Below are 23,979 nucleotides of genomic sequence, written 5' to 3'. Positions count from 1 at the left end.
ATTTATTTGTCAAATCAGAAAATTGCTGCTGACTGTATTGCATACCCTGTATCTATCTTAATCAACCGCTCTATTCAGGAATCTACCGTACCGGAAATATGGAAATCCTTCTATACCACTCCTCTACACAAAAAGTGGCAACTCTGTTGAACCCTCTGACTATAGACCAATCGTTATTCTCTCACCGCTTTCCAAGATCCTTGAAAAATGTATACATACTCAACTACTGTCCCTATCTCATTCACAAAAATCTCTTCACTCCCGCACAACTTGGTTTCCGCCATAAACACAGTACCTTAACTGCCTTACTATCCTTTACTCAAAGTTGCAGAAGCTAGGGACAACAACCTCCTTATCGCCTGTCTATTCCTTGAACTCTCTAAAGCCTTCGACACTGTGTCTCATCCCATCCTTCTTAAACTCTCAGACCTAAACCTCTCTCCTTCTAATCATGGCTGGTTCCAATCCTACCTTACTGGTTTGGTGGGGGGTAGTATCCGTCAAACAGTAATGTGGCCATTACATTTCTGTGATTCTTTCACAGTCAGATAGGGAACATTTCACTGGAAGTGTGTGTGTGTGTGTGTGTGTGTGTGTGTTTTGTACCAAAGTACTATATTACGAAGTCTGTAATTTTTTTTATTGTGAAGTGTCTACAGGGAGCTGATATATGGCCTTATATGTACAGCAAGTAAATGCAGTGCACCAGAGGTCTTTTGTTGTCGCAGTGTAGCACTGTATTTGACTTCCACATTAGAACCATCTGACTCAGAACACAAGGCGGGTGGGTGGGTGGGTGGGGGGGATTTATAAAAACAAAACATCAGTTTCAGGACCAGTTCTGATTAATATGGCTTGGTTAGCATGAGACAGTATCTCTTGACGATTATATTTGTGATTCCATCACAGTTAATGGTTGGGATGAACTGACTTAAGGGCTCTTACATACTATTACTAAATTTAGAAGAAAATAAAATTGCATTATGTGTCATTAGTGATGGAGCCACCAGCTAAGTCCATTTTGTAGGCGAGGATAATATAGCAATCAGTGGAAATTCTTTAAAACTTTGTGCGACTAAAGAGATAAGGTCCTTTATTGCTAGGTACAACCACTAGTCTTATGTTTATCCATTTGGATGCTATGCTTTTACAATTTATGTACATTTTGTATTTTTTTCAACCTGACAAGCTCGGTACTATCTCAATAAAATCACTGGTGTATTCTTATGATATAGGAAACAAAAATATTACTGTTATCTAGGGAGTAGTACTTTCTGTCATTTTAGGTTATAGTAAATCATACATTCTCCCTGCTTCATATTTAATTTCTGCATGCATATAGTTCAGATTATCTTGTCTGTTTCTCTTTTGGTAGTAGATACCCTTAAAATGAATGAATGAATTAACGAATGAATGAACATCATCTTGCCCTCCACCCTCCATCTCTTAGCAGGTGAAGGAGCCTCTGACACCAGCATTTTCAATAAGTTTGTCTCCTAAATTTCTCTGCTTTTAGATTCCCTTCTCAAACATGACACATTCTATTTTTTTTTAGCCCTGGCTAATTTTTTCTGCAATTACTACATAAAAGTTATCCTAACTCACAGAATATGCCTTATGTTCATTTTCACATTTCAAAAACTGACATGCAAAATGTGTAAAAACAAACATTAGCTTCAGTTTGTAAATAAATCCTCACAAATGTTAACACTTTACAGTATATTAAACTTTATTACCCTGTGTTACCAGAGGCATTTCTTCAGCATGCTTTTGCACCATGTCGTAATGCATTTAAGAATTTCTGTTACAGTCATCTTGGGTTAAAAAAGAAATGTCCAGAGAGCACAGTATACAGGATTAAGAACATGAGTTGCTAAGGAGTTTCATTCTGTCACCTTAAATTGTTTCCCTAATTAGATACCTAAATAGCATGTAACTGAAAGTAACCAATTAGATAACATTCCCCTGAGATAAACATTGAAGTGAGACATCTATTCTCAGTTGGTTTTACTCACGAAAATATTTCTTTAGTGCTTTACTTTATCTTTAATTTAGTCAATTGCAATGCACAAGAAAAAATATGGCATTAGAAAATCTGTCCCTCCTAACGTATTCACTAAAAAAGAAAAAAAAATCCAGATATCCTAATGTTTCAAAGTAACGCAAAAAAAGAAAAAATCCATATATCCTAATGTTTCAAAGTAATGCAAACAGTGAAACCAGAGAACTGCACTAGTGAGTTATACACTATGTGAAACTGAATTTCAGCAAGTTTCCAAATATTGTACAACCTTGATCACATCATGTAACCAGATCCATGAAAGAGGCATTTCTACCCATGGTCTTAAATGTATTAAAAAATTTAATAATAGTAAGGACAGTAGCACCATTCGTGGATGACAAACTATAGATCTGCAGACATTGGAGCATAGATTGTTATACAGAGAGATGGTCCTCTGTGAACCTCTTCTTGCATGTAGTTGTTGTTGTTGTGTCTTTCGGCTTTCCCCGGTTAGGGGTCGCCACAGTGGAACTCCGGTCCACTAATGATTGGTATGAGTAGGAAATAAACTTTTTAAAACAAAAAGTCTATTCTTCACTTAACATAAAATATCACAAAATGGAGAAATTCATTACATGCTTAAGTTTACAGACATTATTTTGGACCTTGTTTAATTTTTATAGGAGGATAACTTCATTTACATTTTTATCCCAAGACTATGCAGTACATCTAGAATACGCTCATCTACAGACAGGGTAGCAAAAGAGCAAAACATTTGGCAGGGTTTTTTTTTTCTCTAAAAAATCCATTGTTCTGGATCATGCAAGCATTCACTGCTCATACCTGGGTAATTGGACAAAAATCTCCAGATAAACTGCCTTGTAGGACAAAATTCCTTGTAGTACCGATAAGTAATGCATCTCCTCTTCCTTCTGCTACAGTTCTTACAGGACCAAACTGCTCCGGAACCTGCATACAAAAAGTATGGTTTATTAAAAGAAAATAGACAATTTTGCACTTTCATAGAGCAGGTTTAAAACAAGTTTTTCTTCACTTTGATTCACTCTGTTTGGGAAGTTGCACGTTCTGGCCAACAAGACCTGTATACATTTGTACAGACAAGCTTCAGTAGCTGTGTGTGAACTTGAATGGAGCAAAGAAAAAGGAGAATGCATAGCTGTTCACCTGTGACTTAAAGGAAGGCAAGTAGAATACATGACCAAATGGGTAATGCTATGGTAAGACTGCACTTAGAATACATAAGTATATTTAAATATGAGTAAAAATTACAAAAGAATACAGTATGCACACCTTTAGACCTGACCTACCTTTTCTGAAGAAGACCTTATGGAAAATGGTGAGCGATGATGGGCAGATTGGGATGGTAATGTAAAAATACACAAAACCATATGCTGTATTTCTTTCACTTAGGACTAGAACAGTCAAATGTGAGGTTACCCTGTCCTTCAGAGTCACTCTAGATTCTTCCAGATATGGATTACTATCATAAACTCACTGTTGTGAGATTTGAAAAGACAACACACTGTGAAGTATGGGAAGCTGATGAAAAGTTTTTACTTTACCTTTTTTCTCCCCAAAATGCAACAGCTATCTGATGTGCATAATTTGCAAACCTCAACTTTTTATAGCTTTATTTTAATTTTGAAAAGCAATTCAAACAGCACACAAATGCATTTCCCACTGGCATGCCTTAACTGTTAAGTATACAGAAGGCATGCATAGAGTAAACATACCTCACCAGATAAAGAGGATTTAACGCCTAAAATACCCAAGTACCAATAACAATGAAAATCACAAAAAATGTGATCTGGCATGTATTTGCAACACTGTGAAAGCCACACATTAACACCCATCCCCTGTCTCCATTAAATGCCATCCTACCAAAATGTATTCATTATCTTTTTACCCTATCCTGCTGTCTTTGGCTGCCTCCTTCCTCCTTGAATCTCTTTCCCCAAGCAGACATCTGTAAAATAGAAGAGGAAAGGCAACATTTGAAGCAGATTTAAACTTAAAAGGAGATGTGGTAAGCTCGAATTTAGCATTCATGCCCAAAAAAGCTTCCATGACAATTATGTATTCCCATTCACCAACAACAATGCAGGAAAATATCCAGGACACGTTAATTTTTTGAAACATATGCTATGGAATCATACTGTTGTTTCTTCATCAGCCTGTTTTGTGCTACCCACAGTTGTTGTAATGCTGGTACTTGTATTCATCACACACCCAATATTTTCACATGTAAAGGGCAGCTTTGGAATGTCTTCAGTCAGTGTCTTTGTTGAAGACATCATCAGAACTTGAAACTTCCATAAAACACATATAAGTACAAATAATACAGATGTGACTTGATAAGATGGAGACTGAATACTCAGTTCTTCAATTTACAGTGTTTAAATCTTCATCAGGATACTGACAGCTGAATGGAGAAAATTAAGTCCAACAGTGAGCCAATAGTTTTATTTATTTATGTATAGGAATTCATTAATCAGGTAGAGCACTTCCTTGAGAAAGTGAGGATTCATATCACATAGGTCTATACTAGGTTCATGTACTTTTTCTCTATGAGGCCACCACAAGCCAGTGTGGATTCAGAAACTTATGTGGAATATGACCATGACAGAGTTTCAGTCATTAGACTGGTTAGAGAGATTTATACCATACAAGGTGGTCAGTTGTAGAAGGAAGTCACATAGAAATGGCATTACAGCATCCAAGTGAAGGAATGAAGACCTGGCATGCAAGACATTGTATCATATAAGTGCTTACTTTGGTCAATATTCTTCAGATTAAAGCAAAATGTATTAAATGCAGTTGTCACAGATTGCCAATTGCTCATCAAGGACCAGGGCAAGATTTGTTACTATAGATACAATTTCAAGCTTGCTGCCTCCTCCTTTAATCAATTAGAGGCTGAATAACTGAGATGTGAAAGGACTTCTAAATCATGTGAACAACCACTGACTCAGTCTTGTAGGGACCAAATGTCAAATAATCAGAAAGGTCTACATGGAATTTAGAGTCTTCTAATGAATCAAAGAGGCACCACTTGATCCAGAGAGGTGTGGCAAAGCTGATCATCTGCATCACTTGTGATACCTTAAGCTTCTCCTATCTGCTAGCACAGTCATGTACACACTGTAAACAATGGTCACAAAATGAAATCCTGTAGAACTCCATACATCAGATGGCAATTTCCTGAGGAACTTATTCCCAAAAAGACTTCATGTGTGTGTCCAGAGAGCTAGGCAGCAAACTGATCACTGAACGTTAAGAGGAAAAAAAAACATAATGATCACAAGACTTCCAAAAAAGTGTCATGGTTTATGGTGTTAGATACAACCAAGATATGAAGAAGAAACATTACTGAATATAATCACTGATTCCTCCCTATCAGGAAATCATTATAGTCCTAAAACCTGCTTTAAATAGGTTAGCAAGTACATGAGTCCTTAAAAATGATTTGGGCAGTATGGTGATACCCCTTTTAATGATATTCTCAATAAGATGGGTACAGATACAGCCAAGAAATCGTCACTCTAAGGATGCATACATTGTTTCCCAATTATAGAGATAATCATAGCGTCCTTTAAAATGGAGATAAAAATTCTCAGTCCACAAGTAGGCCTTAGCAGAACCACCAGTTAAACTAGTACAAAGCATGGCTGGGTCATGATCTGGTCTGCATATAAACCAGAATTCAAGTTCAACACAGTTGTCAATTTTGGAGGGAACCTCTGTGCTAGGAACAGAAACAGAAGTGTTAGCCAGTGAAAACAGGTGTGTTGTATAATGTGATAAAACATTATTATAATGTACATCCATGGGAAAATTTACCAGAAGAACTGATAAAAGGCAATTAAAATAAGGATAAAGTGGGTGTAGTAAGATCATAGTGTGTCAGGATTTTTTATGGAAACTGATAATAAGTTACCAGTAACACGAATATATGCCACATAAGAAGAAAGTTGAAAATGTGTTTATTTTCTGGTGAGGAAGAAGCAATATAGCATGTTTTCTTGAAATGCAAGAGTGATAAAACTCTGGAAAAAGTTTTGTGAAATAAAATTTTGAGAAAATTAATAGTGTAAATCATATAGCTATGCATATGATTATGTATGGATATTATAATAAAAAGAAGAAAGAATATGTGAGAAGAGTAGATATAAATGCATCTTATACAATATAGGTTGTCTGGACTGAAAGACTGAATAAAATTTTATTTAATTGGGAAATAGATTTTGTCTGATATATTACAAAAATTAGATTATGGTTGTGGAAGGAGTGGGGGTCAATTATGGAAGAACAATGATGATGATGATGGTGGTATAAAGGAATGTCAAAATATGCACCCATAAACATGTATATTTTGCAAATATGTAAATATTTTGTTTATATTCTGTTAATTAAAGGAACCCTATTCTTTTTGAGAAGTCCCATGGGATCTTTAACAACATCTTGGCAACCAACAACCTCATGCAAAGGATTACACTCAGGAATGCAGTGCCTCCTCCCCAATTATGCTGCACTGCTGTGTCAGCAATCCACTCTTGCAATATGAAACATGGGTAATGCTGTCCTTTCTTTAGCTTACAAACTGGCATGATTATAGATGCATATCACATTACTTCATCTGCAGAATTCTGATGCTCTCTACTGCTTAGTGATATTATTAGTCATACTGATAATATTCTGCTCCTTTAATGTGCACCAGTGTCGCTCCTTCAATGTGCACCAGTGTCGCTCCTTCAATGTGCACCAGTGTCGCTCCTTCAATGTGCACCAGTGTCGCTCCTTCAATGTGCACCAGTGTCACTTCTTAGAATTTACAACTCTTCATATCTTATTTCCTGTATATCCAAATTTTGATGAATTTTTATAGCTTATTTAAACTTTGTTCTACTGTACATTTACTATTTATTGAAGCTTTTCTCCCTACTCCTCCACTGAAAATGGGCATCATACCCTGTCAGAATATTTTGGTGAAAGAAAGCAAATCAATTCAAAAAATGTAAGGCACCATTTTTGGCATTTTTTTTTTCTTTGCAGTCCAAGTCATAGTTCTAATGCATATCTTTTGTATTCCATTAAAATGCACAAGTAGGGAAAATGTGAGCATTCCTGCAAGCAGAGTCAAATGGAGTTGTCTGGAACTCACTAAAAGACAAACTGCTAAATATCATGAAAATATTTATACACTTAACAATGGAGGGAATGCAATAGAAAGATTACTGCAATTTCACAATAAAGTGCATCAATCAAACACAGGAAATGTCTCAGTAATTCAATAAAGGGATGCACATGAAACATAGTTTTTTGGCTCAATACAATGAGGACAAATACATCATTACCAGCCTCAGAACCAATGAGGAGAAATGCATACACTGTTGTTGATCTATTAACAGTGAAACAGACAGGTCATCAGAATATAACCTAGGATAATCCTCATCAGAGTGAAGATATGTAACTTGTATCTAAAGTTGGTTAATAAGGAAGACAAACCACTACAGCATGAACGAAGTGACATATTTACTTGTTGACAATAAAAGAAGTCCAAAGGATGACGCGGAAATTAACCTTACTAATAATCAATGAATGGCATGTAGGCCATACATTCAGATGAGGAAGAACAAATATTTCAAAATACTATGGCACAAGAACAATGAGTGAATATATAGGTCAGGGAAACTGAAGATAAAGAGCAACTATGTTGTAAATATAATGCATTTCCTTTCCCAAATTTTGACTTATTAAATGACTGTGTCATCTTCATTTCTTACAACCATACAAGTTCGCATCATACAGATATAACTGTGACCGAAAGTATTTAAGCACCCCATAATTGCAAACCTTCTTATGCACTAGGCATCTATACAACATCAAATAAAATCCAATAAAAACTAAGCCTCGCATTGTCCAAAACACTGATTCTATAATAATATCACTATAAAAAGCAATAAAAACTAAATGTAAACTTTCGTATGTACTGTTTATATACATCAACATAAAATGCAATAAAAACAAATTTCTCAATTTCTCTCTCAACTTTTGGATTAACCCTCATGTGGCAGCAACTTTATTTACACTCTAACAGAAGAAAAAAAACTAAAGCAATTATTGCATCATCATCATCATCATCATCATCATCAGATAACAGCATAACTTCACAGTTTTTTCTGATTAAGGCAATAAAACAATTGACACTCCAGCACTACACGATGGAGATCTCCTGGTTTATGAATAAAACATATGCATACATTTCCTTTATTACTGGTTCTACACTTTGAATAATAAAAGCTTTATATATTGCTTATCAAACTTTAAAGCATATATATATATATATATATATATATATATATATATATATATATATATATATAAAACACAATTCTCTACATCTCATGTCAAATACGCCGCGTTGTTTACTTAACTAGTGACAATACACAGAAGGCTGAAAAAGAACTTGAATAAACGCTATGCAGCATGTTCTCTTCCTCCATACACATCTTACACAGCTATATATAAAAACAAATATGGCAAAGTCATGCCTTCCCTTTTGTGGCATTTCTATGCTGTTCTGCTTCCATGATGTCAAATATGTTGGAATCGAATTAAATGTAACAATAGTTTCTTTATAAATTTCCCTGGCACTTATAGCATTTTCCCCAGAATTCCCACCTTTTTATGAAGCATAACTACTGGGATCCTATCTATCTGATCCCAACTACCTGAAAATGTATTTCTTGAAACTCTTTTGCATTAGTCTGATTCACTGCAAGACTCTAACTTTATAAGTTGTCATACTGCTGAAATACTAGGATGTAGACAGAGTACTTACGATTTTGGCCCTCAGATTTTGCCTTGCTCCTACTAGATTTACTGATGTTCCTTATAAAGTCAGACCTGTTTAATGGTGTGTGCCTTATTAAATAACTAAACTAAGCATATGGAAATATTCACTACCACTACAGGGCAGACCTTCCATTGTGAAAAATAAGAAAGACTCTCTGCTATGATTTTTTTAAAGGTTATAGCTATGACTTTTAAGGCTCGGAGGTTGAGAGGTACAGGCATAGTCAACAAACTGTGGAGTCTGTGGGGGCTTGAACCCTTGCAAAAATGATACGTCACCTAATGTCTTGTCAAGTATTGGCAAGTACACCCTTTTATTAAGCTTGACATGGCCAGTTTGGTGCCAAGTTTTGCTGTATTACCAGCTTCTCATGTTGTATCCATCTTGCCTATCACAATTTAAGATATTTGCCCCAGAAAAAGCACACACAGCATTCAGCTCTTTATTCTTTCCCACCCACTGGGGTCATAAACCTATGCTATGGCTTTGGCACATCACCATGATATTCCCCTGCCATTTCTACAGTCTTAGGTTAAAACAGACACTCTCACTGTTTCGCTTGACCTCACTAAATTAGCTTCAATCAGTCCCTCTAACTTGAATTTTAGTCTCGACACCCCCTTTTTACTCACATTCATCTCTACACTCCCCACTCTTCAAAATTATTCCCAACTCATTTGCATTGTGTTACTGTAAGCCTAGCATAAATTTCAGGAAAAGAATTATAACTAAATAACTGGAAGTAATGATAGACTTGTCTACAAGAGATCTTTTGATGGCTAGTTGTTATATACTAGACTGGGAGCAATACAAAACAAATAACTTGCTGATTGTTTTTCTGTGGTTACTCTCCATTGAATCCCTGATGGTCTAGCCCTACTATGTTTGCTCTCGCTATTCTTGGGCTCACTCTGCTCCCCTACCTCTATTACCACCCACCCCCACTTCCATTACAGTTATACTCTATCTGGTAAAGCCTCTCACCCTTTCCTCACCCCCTCCCTCCTGCAAAACAAACCATCCTATCACCACTAACTTCTCATGACCTCTCATATCCCTCCCTCACTGCACTGTACTTACCGCTTTCCTTGACTATTACTACTCTAACATATATACTTCATATAACCTCTCATTGCTACACTGTATTGCATCTAAATACAACACATCCTTTAAATCCTTCTAGGCACAATACTACATCTGCTGCTATCTGCAACACTACTTATTCTCCTCTCCTCTCAATCTCCACATCGTACCATCTTTCTCAACTTAGATCTACCAGGGTCATACCCGTCCATAACCTCATTGTCCTTCCTCAACATCCTACTCCTTTCCCTATTACACCCATTCTTTTCTCTCATAATATTACCTACCTACACAAAATTAAACTATTCCCCAAAGCACACTCTACCACCCAAACTTAAAGCCAAGTCTTTTTACCTTAACTTTCCCCTCTCTAGTCCAAAGGTCTTAATACTTAACTTACTTCTTTCTGGAGATATTCACTGCAATCCAGAACCTACCACTCACTACACTCTTCCCTCCAACCCCATTAGTCCCTCCTCACCAAACCTCAAAATCATAGCTCTCAATATCCGCAGTACTCTAAACAAAGTAACTGAACTACACTCCTGGATATCCCTACACACCCCTGATATTCTCTACATCTCTAAAACATGGTTAAAACCCCATATCTCTGATAGTGAAATCTTACCCCCCCCGGCTACAATATCTTCCAACAGGACAGCCAAAGACAACATTTGGAGGTGCAGCTATATTATACTTAGAACACCTCTCTCTACATCCCCTACCTTACACTCCACTTTGTTTTCACCCTGCTGAAATCCTCATTGCCAACTGTAATTTGAACAATTGAAAAAATAGCCATTGCTTCCATTTCTGTACCTCCTGGCAACACAATTCTTACCCTTAAACTCCTTCTTGCATGGATGTCACAAACTCTCTTATAAAACCATAATATTAGGTGATGTTAACAGATTGGAATAGTTTGTCCTCTGACTCTCCCAGTACTAGCATTAACCTATATGGGTTCTCTCAACTCATCACCTCATGTACTTGTATTAATCTACAATCCAATGAAAGCACTACACTTGACTGGATTCTCACCTCTCACCCTGACCTCTACCCATAACATCTCTACACTTCCTGACACACTTAGTGATCATCTCCCTACTCCCATCCAGCAGTATTCCCCTCAATTATCTAACTTGCGCATATATAGAGACTGTCATAACCTATCAAAATTTAACTCTGACATATTCAATCGAAGAAGCTGTTCTCAAATACAAAAGCATCTTCCTTAACCCGCTCAATTCCTTGGCCCCCATCAGGAAAATTACAATTAAATCCAACTTTGCACCATGGGTAAGTAAAGACACTTTCTCCCTCATGCACAAGACAGACTGTGCTTGGAAAACCTGGCATAAACTTAAAATTCCTTCCAATCTCCATCTCTATAGAGAACTTCGTAATTTAACTAAAAACAAATCAATATTGAAAAAAACATTCTAACCCCCCCCCCCCAAAAAAAAATTTTGGTACTATCAACAAGCTCTTACACCCAGGGAACCCATATGCACCAAATCCCTTCCCAAACAGCCCTCCCCTTGAGACTGCCACACGTCTGAACACCTTTTTCATAGATGTCATAGAGAAATTAACAAAGACAAACACTAACATCTACCCAGATACCTCCCCTCCCACCCTCCAACACAACTTCCTTTTCTCTTAAGCATATCCCCACATCTTATATCAAATCACTCCTCAGTAAACCTAAACCATGCTCCCCCCATGCTCCCCCCATCTGCTAACTTGCCACTGCTCTACCTCAGATTAGCAGCTTCTTCCATTGCCTATCCCATCTCCATACTTATCAATAGGACAATTCAGGAAAATGTTGTCCCTGATATATCAAAGAAATTCTGTGTTATTCCCCTACATAAAGGAGGCAACTCCACTGACCCCTCTAATTTCTGGCCTATTGCTCTTCTATCTCCACTGCCTAAAATTCTTTAAAAGTGTATACATAAACAGCTCATTACTCTTCTCATTCAAGAAAATCTCCTCACCCCTACACAACACGGTTTTCGCCCTCATCACAGCACAACCATTGCACCAATATCTTTTACCCATGCTATCTCTACATCTCTTGACAATAACAAATTAGTCTTATGCCTGTTTCTTGACCGATCTAAAGTCTTTGACACTATCTCCCACTCCCTTCTCTCCAAACTTGCTGACCTTAATCTTTCCATCTCGACTCTCAGTTGGTTGTCTAGCTACCTATTAACTAGACTACAGTCTGTTAAATGGCTCTCTGGAACTTCCCCATTCCTCTCCGTTCAAATTGGGGTCCGCCCAAGGGTCCATCCTAGGGCCACTATTCAACCTTTTTACTAATAATTTCTACCTATCCTGTCCACACTCCTAATACAATAGGACGATGACTCTATTATTTCTTCTTCTGTCAATCTACCTCACCTACACACCCTCACCCAAGAATCTCTGTACTCTGTTGAAAAATCGCTCTCAACCAACCAGCTTCTACTTAACCATAACAAAACAAAACTCCTCCTCTTCCTCCCAAAGTCTCTGCAACACCACAAATCTACCTTCTCAGTTTCCTCTCTAAATAACACTATTATTAAGGTTGAACCCCACACTAAACTACTTGGGGTTTTCATTGATAAAAAACTTAAATTTGACATTCAAATCAATAACTGCAACAAAAAGACCCATCAAAAACTCAGACTACTTTATAGAAAAAAAAATTACACAAGAATCTAAACTGTCCCTAGCTCTGGCATACCTACTCTCTACCCTGTTATATGCTGCCTCAGTCCTAACAAACCTCCAAAAGAACCTTTTGTCTAAACTTGAACTTACTCACAATAAAATAGCTAAATTTGCCAGCAATCTCCCATTTCTCTCACACCACTGTCTTTCTCTAAAAAACTCCACTGGCCAGAATTTCATCAACTCCTCCTGCCTGACTCATTCTATCCTTCACCAACCTCTAGCATATCCTACTCTTCCAACTCTTATCACTCGCTATGTTCCTAACCTTGAACTACGCAGCTATGACCAACATCTCCTTTAAATCCACAAACCCAATAAATCCATGGGTAAACTACTTTATAATTCAGTCACCTCTGCTTGGAACAAACTTCCTCTCTATATTTGTTCACGTCATAACACAAGCTGTTTCCAAAAAGCATTAAAGGAGTATCTGCTAAACTCCTGGACCTGCTCCTGTACTGATCCGACTTAACTTTTCTACCTCCTCTGCCTCTATTCTCCTTTGACCAGAATGTTTACTCTTTATAAGTATGTGGCTCTGTAAGATATACTAATCTATGTAACTTCAATATTGAACCCTCACAGGCTTTTTCTCATTACTGTATGCTCCATAAAACATACTACATCAAAGCACCAAAACTAGAGTCCTACGATCCAATCAAAAACTATTAGATGTGACCAAAGCATATAATTCCACAGGTATATCCCTCTATAGCAACACCATTACCAAAGAATGGAACAACCTTCCCCCCAACATCCCAAACACAACCTCCATTGCTTCCTTCAAAAGGGCCTTAAAATCTCACCTACAGCAATCATGGCTCTGTAACTGTGACAGCCCTGATTGATCTTTTAATTCCTCCTACTGCAATGTTGTCAATTCCCTCTCCCCCAGCACTTTGTACCCCCCCACTGAAGTACCTTTATCCTTCTCTCACCTATTTTTATTTACCCCACATCCCACCTTCCTTGCTATCTTGTATTACATCCTTAGCCTTAAAATCTATCTACTGCTATCTTGGCTCTGTAATTGTGCCAACCCTGATTAATCTTCTATACTACCTAGTCCTCCTTACTACCTCCCTCTCTCCCAGTATACTGCCACCCCATTTAATCTACTCTTTCTCTTCGCTCTTTTACTTTCATATGTCAACTTGTATTAAATCTTTGCTTTGCAATCCCCTGTAACTCTGCATGGTATATTGAATATGTATCTATTCACTATTTAGAACATATATAACTGTTATAAATCAGAAACTTAATACACCATGTAACTGTATTTAGGATTCAGGCTGTTACGATCTACCATACTACTTTGCACCGTTACTATGTATATCAAAATGTCTCTTATAAACAGAACTGTCAGATGTAAAGTTATATATTGTATTATGAGCTTTTCTCCCTGGGCCTCTGCTGAAAAGGGACCTGTGTCTAGATGGACTTTCCCGGGAAACAAATGTAAAATAAAATAAATAAGAAACAAAAACTTCCTTACATAAGAATCTAAACTGTCCCTAGCTCAGGCATACCTACTCCCTACCCTATTATATGCTGCCCCAATCCTAACAAACCTCCAAAATAATCTTTTGTCTAAACTTGAATTCACAATACAATAGCTAGATTTGCCAGCAATCTCCCATTTCGTTCACACCACTGCCTTTCTCTAAAAAAAACTTCAATGGCTAGAATTTCATCACCAACTCCTCCTGCCTCAGCTACACCTGACTCACTCTATCCTTCAAAAACCCCTCACCTGTAATACTCTTCCAACTCTTATCACTCCCTATGTTCCTAACCTTGAACTACGCAGCTCTGACCAACATCTCCTTCAAATCCACAAACCCAATAAATCCACGGGCAAACGACTTTATAATCACTCCGTCACCTCTGCTTGGAACAAACTTCCTCTCTATATTTGTGTACTTCATAACACAAATTGTTTCAAACAAGCATTCAAGGAGTATCTGCTAAACTCCTGGACCTGTTCCTGTTCTGATCCAACTTAATGTTTCTACCTCCTCTGCCTCTATTCTCCTTTGCCCAGAATACTTACTCTTCATAAGTCTGTGGCTCTGTAAGATATACTAATCTATCTAACTTCAGTATTGAATCCTCACAGGCGTTTTCTCATTACTGTATCTCCTTCTCTGTCTCTGCTATCCATTTCTCCGACTCTTTCTGTATCACTAAATAGGGCTCCTTGCGACTGTAAACAACTTTACATGTTTTATCTTATTTCCACTTCAGTAGCTTTCTACCGACTTCCATTTCTACGCTGCATATGTTTTTCTTATGCTAAATTATTTTTTGCCTTTCTATTGCACTGATATATAATCTGAGGATTATCTTATAGGCTTATGAGTTGAGACAACTTGAGCTGAAGCTTTATGTGCCATAATGGATGCTGTTTGGGTAGAGGATTTCTGTTATAACTGCTTCTAGGAGGTATTTGAGTTTTGGTGTGGCTTATCTCTACTTAAAAGCATTTTCTTAAAGATTTGTACAATTGTCTTGTTAACTATGTTACAATACCAAACTGTGTTTCTCATATGTTAATTTGTAATGACACATCTCTGCTTAAATGTAATTTAACAAAGTTTGTATAATTCTTTTCTAACTATGTACAAGACAAAATGTTATTTGTCATATGCTAATTTGTTTAATACTATATTTAACTTTCTATTTGGAGCGTTTCTCCTCTGGTCTCTGCTGAAAAAGGGCATCTGCCCAGCCAAACTAACCAAGTTAACAAATAAATAATAAATAAATGAAGGTGCTAGGTATTTAGCAGGGATGACTAAGCTCTATGTTGTTAATGATCCGCTTCTTGTTCCCATGGTAGATTTCTTTCACCTTCACTTGCCTACTGTGCAACTCTGAGCAAGTCATTTAAACAGATAATACATCCAGACTGCCCCTGAAAAGGTAAAAAGGGACGATTATCTTTGGTGTGTTTACCCAGTCAACAGATAGTTAAAATAAGAAAAAAAAATAAAAGCAATAAAAGCTCTTTCCCATTTTCCACTTACCTATGGTCTTAAACCCAATAAGCCTTTAGGAAACAATTCCTTTCTGTTGTATTATAGCCAATTCCACTGTGACAAAGTGAGAATTGGGTTCCACCACCTAGAACTAATGAATAACATTAATACCGGGTATACAACAGTTAAGCAGTATAAATATTTACATGTGATTTCACTTTGTAACACACAAACTAGCCCCTCAAACAAATATTACACTGCACAAATCCATATGAGTTAATGTATTTAGTGAAGCACATACCTCCCATTATACTTTATCTACAGGAATTCTGACACACAAGCTAATCAGCAGCCCCCCCCCCCCAACTCACATAATGATCTACATGAATCAGATGCTTAATTAAGCTCATTAGACATTTCCAACCAAAAGTAATATATTTGGTACCAAAGAGTAACACTGATAAAAACACCACTGTTACTACAAAATTACTGACCCATGCACATTTTTGACGATACTCTTATCAAATGTTACACACAGCGCTAAAATATTTTTTGTTACATTTTCCGGCTTTACACAAAGACTATCCCTAAAGCCCCCCATTCCACTAGTGAAACGTTGTTTACTCTTTGTAATACTTGCACAAAATCTTTGGCTAATCAGGGCTCATTTATAGAGAGCATACCAATACTTGGCAAACATTCCATTGAGATGTGAATTTACATGCTCCAGTCCAGCCCCACCTAAACTACATAACTGCGCTAAATTGCTGAATTGTACTTTTTCTTATTTCAAAGCGACGCTGTTATATTTCTGTATTACTGAGCGAGTTTCTGCATGCTTTCTTACTTTAAAGTGCTGTTGCAATTTCAATGTATTAAATGCTGGGTATTTACATTTATTTCAAAGTATTTACTGGTATTTTATGTTTTAATTTTGGAGTTCCTGCACCTTAGGCTCCTTTTTAGTGATTTTATAGTTAGAAAAAGTAGGTCTACACTCTAGTAGGGATTGAGAGCAGCCTGGTCTCTTTTGAGCTTGGGAATCCTTCAGAAAGTCTTAGTGTTTGTTGCTCTGAGTGGCCATTGGGTAATTTGCTTGTTTTTTTTGATTCTCTGTGCCTGCATAAAGTTGTCATGCTTATGTAAAGCTGCTAATCACATAGCAGAGGTTGGCAGTGCTCTAGATGCATGCACTTATAATCAAACTCTCTATATTAAAAATAATCTCAGGTGTTTCCTGTATACGTGGTTGTGTGACCGTCACCAGGTTTACATGTAGGGGAGCACTGCTGTGTGAGATTACACAAAGACTGTAGTTCTCAGCCATACAGCACCCACCTATACCCCTACATTGCACCATTACTGTGGTTAGCTCAAAGAAGAACATTGCTGCAAAAGTTTTGTCTTAAACATTGTAGTTTCTATTAAACTCAGGTAAACCAATTATAGAGTCCCCAGTAGAACTCCCAACGTAATCCACAGAGTAAGCATCTGGGACCATGGACAAGTACGTTCCTTCTGTTTCTGCAGCCAACATTTTAGCAGAGAGCATCCTGAAACAATATAGCAATTGTCTCATGTTTACTGACGACCCAAGTCTTAAACAATCAGATAGTATGAGAGAGGTGATTATACATTACTGGTGGCAAGGCTCTTGCATAGGTCATCAGAAACACACAACACTACATTCTACCTATGATTCACACTGAAGACCAAGTACATAGACTCATGTATGATAAGGCTCTTAAAATGAAGCTAACCAAAACTCAAATACTTCCTAGATGCAGCTATAACAGAGATCCTCAGCAACCCTACAAAAATTCTACCCAAACAACATCCACCATGACACACACAGCTTCAGCTCATGCTGTCTCAACTCATAAGGCCATAAGATAACCCTCCACAAATAACAAATGTTCTAGTCATAGGTGATTCCATTGTGAGACATGCACATAGATGATCCTGCACTAAGCTGAGCATGTAGAGAGTCACAGTCAGGCTCAGGATTCAGAAGATCATGCACGCATTCAGGTCACTAAACCACAAGTACCTGTATGACTATCACTGTATCGTGTGTTTAAATGATATGACTGACCTTTCTGGACTATATGTGAAGACAGAGATATGAAGGAGTTCTTCCACTGTGTCTCCCATGCTGGTATAAGCCTAGCATCAAGCAGAATTCTACCTTCACTGACGATGACCTCACAATATGAGCAGGAAATAATTGACTAACAATTGACTTAGTATTTGGTGTTATTCAAATGGGGTACAATATTTGTCAGCTTGGGATAATATGGTTGATAGACTATATCACTTCACCAGAGATGGTCTTGTGCCTGTACCCTTTAAACATTCAGCTACAGACTAAAACTTTGTCCAGTCTCATTCTGTCCTCTTAAGGCAAAGCCAGCTTGATAAACTTTCCAACATCACAATACCAGTCCAGGATAATCTAAAGGTATCACTGCTCAGTGTCAGGAGTCTAAACAAAAAACACCCTTCCCTGCAAGCTCTCCTCACCTTGAAGAATCTAGATGTATGTGTAATTACAGCAACATGGTTTAAAGTTGCTGAGATCAACCTGGCAGTGCAATGTTATAATGTCTGCCACACATTTAGACCAGCTACTGTAAAGGAAGGGATAAAAGGTGGAGATGTCTCACTATTCATTAAAAACAGTCAGACCTCAAGACTGGTCAAACAGTATAAGGGACTTGAGCCTCTCTATGTCCACCACACCATAAGCAACGTCCCATACCATATTAAGGCAAGCATAAGAACACTCATACCACATACTTAAACTGGAATTGCTCTGTACCGAATCCAACACTATAATCCTGTTTGAATTCAAGTACTCTACTATAAACTGGGAAATATATACAACTTCCAGTATGCAGGCCCAGAGATTGCTGGACTTTGCCAACACAAATGCTCTGGACTAGCTAGTCTGTACACCCACTAGTGATGCCAAAATCCCCAACCTGATACAAACATAGGGGAATTTGCACCTATCCATGTGTAATACCCTCACTTGTCATGTCAGTCTGTAAAGCTGTATCCTTTGAAAATAACACCTGTGACTATCAAGGCATTGGAACATTTAGGAATTATTCCAAAGCAAACTGGTTACCTACTGAGTGATACCCTGGCAAAATTTCAAGATCCCCAAACTGTGTCAACTATGCTGCCTATGCAGAATTGTTCACAGAGACCCTTTACCATCATCTAAGCAGCTACAGTAAAGCAGATGTACCCAAGTAAAATAAGGGCCAACTCAAAAAAAAACAACTGTGGAATCCCAACATCAGCAAGTAGTATAACAAAAGCAAGAAAACCACGGCCCAAACAAGGTGCAGTGCCCAGTAAGGGAAGAAAGCCTTCATCAAACTAAATAAGCAACTCGAGAATCTTATCAAGTACACCAAAGCCAAATATGATGTAATGATATGTCACCTCATCCTAGAGTCGATTGCAGAAAAATAAATTAAATAAAGTTTGGGGAAAGAGGAGGTTTAGATGAATGGTAGTCATAACAAACAGGGTGCTTACAGAGTATAGAGTGGTCAAGAAAGGCTTGAAACGGATAACCCATCCTTCCTAGGTAAAATATTAGAATGACTACCAATTTGGTTGAAAAGGGACGTCCTAGTAAGGGGTCAACTAAGTACACATGATGATTTCAATAAGACCTTATTATCATTCTGAGAAATGAGAAAATTAACAGATAAACCAGAGGATATCAAAACAGTACATATTAATGAAGGGCAAGTAAATCTAAACCAGGATGAAATGACAAATAAAAGGAAATTCAAGGGAAGATGTAAAAACTGTAATAAAGAAGGCCATATAGCCAGGCGTTGCTAATTACAAGGTGGGGGTCAAGCTGGATAAGGACCTAATTAAAAAAGGAAACCAGAAAAAAAAGGAAAGTTAGATAAGCTCTTCTCCATAGCCCCCTAAAAAATGGCTCTGGTGGGAGGCTGCATGCTCAGATTTGGCTAGGAGTCTATTTAGATACATTCTTAATACGTACAGGAGCTGCAGTTAGCATTATCACAAGAATATTCCCATGAGCATGAAGCATAAGTTTGCAAGGACTGAGAGGAGAAATTTCTCAAGCTCAAGTAAGTCTCCCTGTAGATACAAAGATGGGGAAGATAATTTCCAGCATGCATGGGTATCAGATCCTCATCTACAGAACATCACTGGTAGTAACATTTTGAAACAAAGTGTTACATAATAGATTTGTGTAATGGGGATTGACTAAGGGATCACTAGAAATAATATTAGTCATCTCTGAAGCTTTACGCAAATACAGGTCAAGGATCATGAGGATTTAGTTGAGTTATTGAAAACACTAAATCAAGAGCTGAGCTAATCTGTTATCAGGATATTTTTGCTAAACACAGGAATGATTGTGGACAAATTCCTAACTTTAATTCCCAATATAAGAGGTAGCCCCAAAAACCTATAAACCAGTATCCAATCAAGAAAGAAGCAGAACAGGCAATACTGAACATGTAAAAGCTTAATAAACTCAAGAGGTTGTGAGAAAAAGCAGTTCATCAGCCAACAGCCCATAACAGCCTGAACAGAAGCCAGATGGAAGCTATAATCTCACTATCAATTATAGAGAACTTAAGATAGTACATTGTCCTTTGCCATTAGCAGATAGCATGCCTGATCTCTTTGCTCAGATTTAGGAAAAAAATGAAAATTTTCTCCACACTGGATGTGAGTAGTGGTTTCTGGTGCATCACTCTGGATGAAGACTCACAGTGGAAATTTGCTTTTACTGTGGAAGCTCAACAACATACTTGGACAAGAATGCCTCAAGGCTTTCATAATGCTCCAACAGTTTTTCATCATGTAATGCAAGGAGGACTAAAACCACGAAAATGTACATCCTCTATTATTCAACATGTACAGTGCTCACCTACCAAGAAAGTATGATGTTGTAATAAAGTTGATTATGACATTTTGGATAGTGAATTCTTCTATTAGATAAGTTAAATGAAAAAGTTTAACCAAGGATTTTTTACAATGAAAAGAGATAAAGGTTTATTTTTTGGATTACTTCTAATTGGTGCTCTTTCCGAGGTACTGTTGATCCAGACAGCAGATCCTACATTATTTTGACTTTAGTAAACCTTAATAATGCAGAGAGAATCTGCATAATTGTGCTATACATCCCACCAGGTCATAACACTCCCACTGTAGAAGACATACTCTCTTGGACCACCAAAACAGTTCAAGACGAAATGGTCATTTTAGGAGACAAACAGATTGGCCAATTATCACATCTGAACTATCCACTAATATATCAGCCAATATGATTTTTCTCAACTAATCTCCTGCCCTACTAGGTATAACAAACACTATACTCAATAGTCTATCTTAGACTGGATCCTAGTATCTCACCCTGCTAACTTCATCAAGGCTGCTACATATCCAAACTCCCTTAGTGACCACCTACCTGTTTTTGCCATTTGAGTAAACATACATCTTCCAAAAACTCACCCACTAAAACCTGTCGCTAATCTCACTAACTTCTTTAAAGACAGATTTAATGACCTACTTTCCAAAATAAATTGGTCACCATTAAAGGTATTGCCATTAGATGAAGCTGTACACTACTTTAGTAACTGCTTCCTAAAAGTACTAGATACATTAGTTCAACTTCGTATGAAAAGAATCAAAAACAGTCCTATGCCCTGGCTAACTAAGGAATGTAAAACCCTAATGAAAAACAGGGATGCAGCCTGGGCTCTATGGAAGCAGAGCAATAGAGAGCAAAATCTAATTTTAAGCAGCTATGTAACCAAGCAAAAAGCATATTACCAAAGACAAACAGCAATAATTACAGTCACCTACAACAAGAATACAAAACCAATACAAAAAATTCTGGTCCACTATCTCAATAGTACTCCACCCTGGAACTAAAAAAGAATCCAAGATTCCACTCAATGCTCCTCCTTCTCAAATTGCGGAATATTTTGACATTCATTTCATAAAATCTATAACTGATCTTTTCACTAATACCATCAAAACTTGCCTCTCTTCCTCTTTATCTACCCCTAATACTCCCCATTTAACTAGCAACAAGCCTCCCTTACCCTACTTGTACAGAATCCCCTTCTGAGAACCATCCCACTTTCTCTCTTCAGCCAATACCTACAAGCCTCATAAACAGATTACTGCACAAATTCAAACATTGCTCTACCTCTACCGACAACCTCCCTCCTATATACCTAAAATTAGCTAATTCAATAGTATACCCAGTCAGCATCCTGAATAATCGATCCATATCTGAATCCTAAGTATTTAACATCTAGAAAAAGTCCCATATTGACCCCATTCACAAAGGAAGTAACTCCATTAAACTTACAAACTATCGAGCCATAGCCATACTTTCTCCCATTTCTAAAATAATGGAAAATGTGTTCATCTTCAACTCATGAAGTATCTACTGCATAACAACCTTCTTACAAACACAACATGCTGTTCATTCCAGCCACAGCACATCTACAGCTCTCCTAGCCTTCACTGATCATGTAGAGAGAGCTAGAGACAAAGGGTGACTATGCATCTGCTCTACTTCTTGACCTCTCTAAAGTATTCTACACCATGTCACACTTGTTACTCTTAAACAACTTATCTAACCTAGAACTTATCCAATCTATACTGAATTGGTTTACAAAGGTATTTACATAATAGAAAACTAGCTGTGAAATAGTCAAATGTTAACTCCCCCTTTCTAGCAAACCCACTAGTGTACCTCAAGGATCCATCCTGGACCCCTTCTTTTTAATATTTTTACTAATGACCTATATACTAAATTTACTAAAGGAATACTTATCTAATATGCTGAGGATTCCACAGTAATCTCTTCCTCTCCCACAATACCCAAACATTTCTCTGATACTCAACAAACCTTTCCTGCCATTGAATTCTGGCTTACTTTTTTTGGCTCACAGTTTGTAAGCTGTTTTTTTAAGGCAATGAACTGTACTACTAATTTAAACTGCTTCCAAATTCTCTCTACAGATGCCACCACCATTGAAATTGTTCATCACAACAAGCTCCTAGGTGTAGTCATAAATGATCACCTGCAGTTTGGTCTCTAAATTCAACAAAATATAAAGAAAACCCACCAGAAACTTGGCACACTGTACAGAAATAAATACACCGTAATCCCTTCTTCCAAAATTACCCTTGCCAAACCTTTTCTTCTTTCTACCCTCTCTGTTTTATGGCTAACCAGTACTTACCAATTTATAGAGCTCCTGTAAATCCAAAATGGAACAATGCTATAAATAAAGTGGCCATGCTTGCCACCAGCTCAAAGACTAGATGCCATCATTGCTTGTCTCAAAAAAACAAAACAAAAACAAAATATGAACTGGTTAGAATTCCCCAACTACTTATATACCCAGCTATTGACACTTCACAATATGGTCTATAAACCCCTAGCCTGCCCAGCACTAAATATCATCATCAAACCTTACAAACCAAACAGAACTCTTACGTCTACAGAAAGAGAGCTTCTGTCTATATCCAAACCTTCCAAAACAGCTGGACAAAGTCTCTATTCCCACTATGTTGTAAAAGAATGGAACTCTCTTCCACTAACTGTGAGAACTACTTCTAACCTATTTGCCTTTAAAACTGTATTGAAACAGCACATAATCAACTTCTGGCTGTGCCCTTGCTCTGATCCAAGCTGATCATATCTCTAGATCAGTCTGCAATGAATTCTCTCTCTTCATTTGTACTTAACTACGTATGTATTATTTGTACAGCTTGGAATATAAATGATTACCTACAATATGCTTCATAACAATATAACTGCTTTGTGGGAAATTATGTAAATACTTTTATGTTATCTGTTATAAGTTTTTGCATATCTCTGTATGTAAACTGGAGCTTTTCTCCCTGGGCCTCCACTGAAAATTGGTTCTCTCACCCAGTTGGATCATCCTAGTAAACAAATCGTCAAATAAATAAATAAATAAATACATAAATAAATAAATTAATTAATTAATTAATTAATACAAGGATTAAAGAAAATAATTACTGAGTATGGGTATCACTGGGTAAAACATTTACCCAACATTTTGATTAAGATGAGGATCCTTAAGGATGTGGGCTAACTCCTCACAAATTAATGACAGGTCGACCCATGAATCTACAAAGAGGAGAAATCCCTTATGAGATACAATTAGGAGAAAGATAATTGTGAGACCAGCTCCAAGACCAAATCAGTTGGGCAAAAGGGAGAGTCTGGGAAGCTGGACATG

The 23,979-nt window shown here is 37.3% G+C and overlaps 1 protein-coding gene across 1 annotated transcript in view; it reads right to left on the bottom strand.

The window, feature by feature from the left end:
- The window catches only part of EML1 (EMAP like 1), a 1,110,860-nt gene that overhangs the window by 138,803 nt on the left and 948,078 nt on the right, over window positions 1–23,979 (bottom strand). The window contains exon 16 of the mRNA XM_044073595.1: window positions 2,846–2,971. Within this exon, the coding sequence (XP_043929530.1) occupies window positions 2,846–2,971 (126 nt within the window). The remainder of the gene's footprint in view (window positions 1–2,845; window positions 2,972–23,979) is intronic.

This window comes from Protopterus annectens, chromosome 6.part0 (genome assembly GCF_019279795.1).
Source record: "Protopterus annectens isolate FY-2018-M chromosome 6.part0, PAN1.0, whole genome shotgun sequence".
NCBI classification, from domain to species: domain Eukaryota; kingdom Metazoa; phylum Chordata; order Ceratodontiformes; family Protopteridae; genus Protopterus; species Protopterus annectens.
Note: the sequence above shows the minus strand (reverse complement) of the source record. Positions and strands in the feature narration are given on the sequence as shown.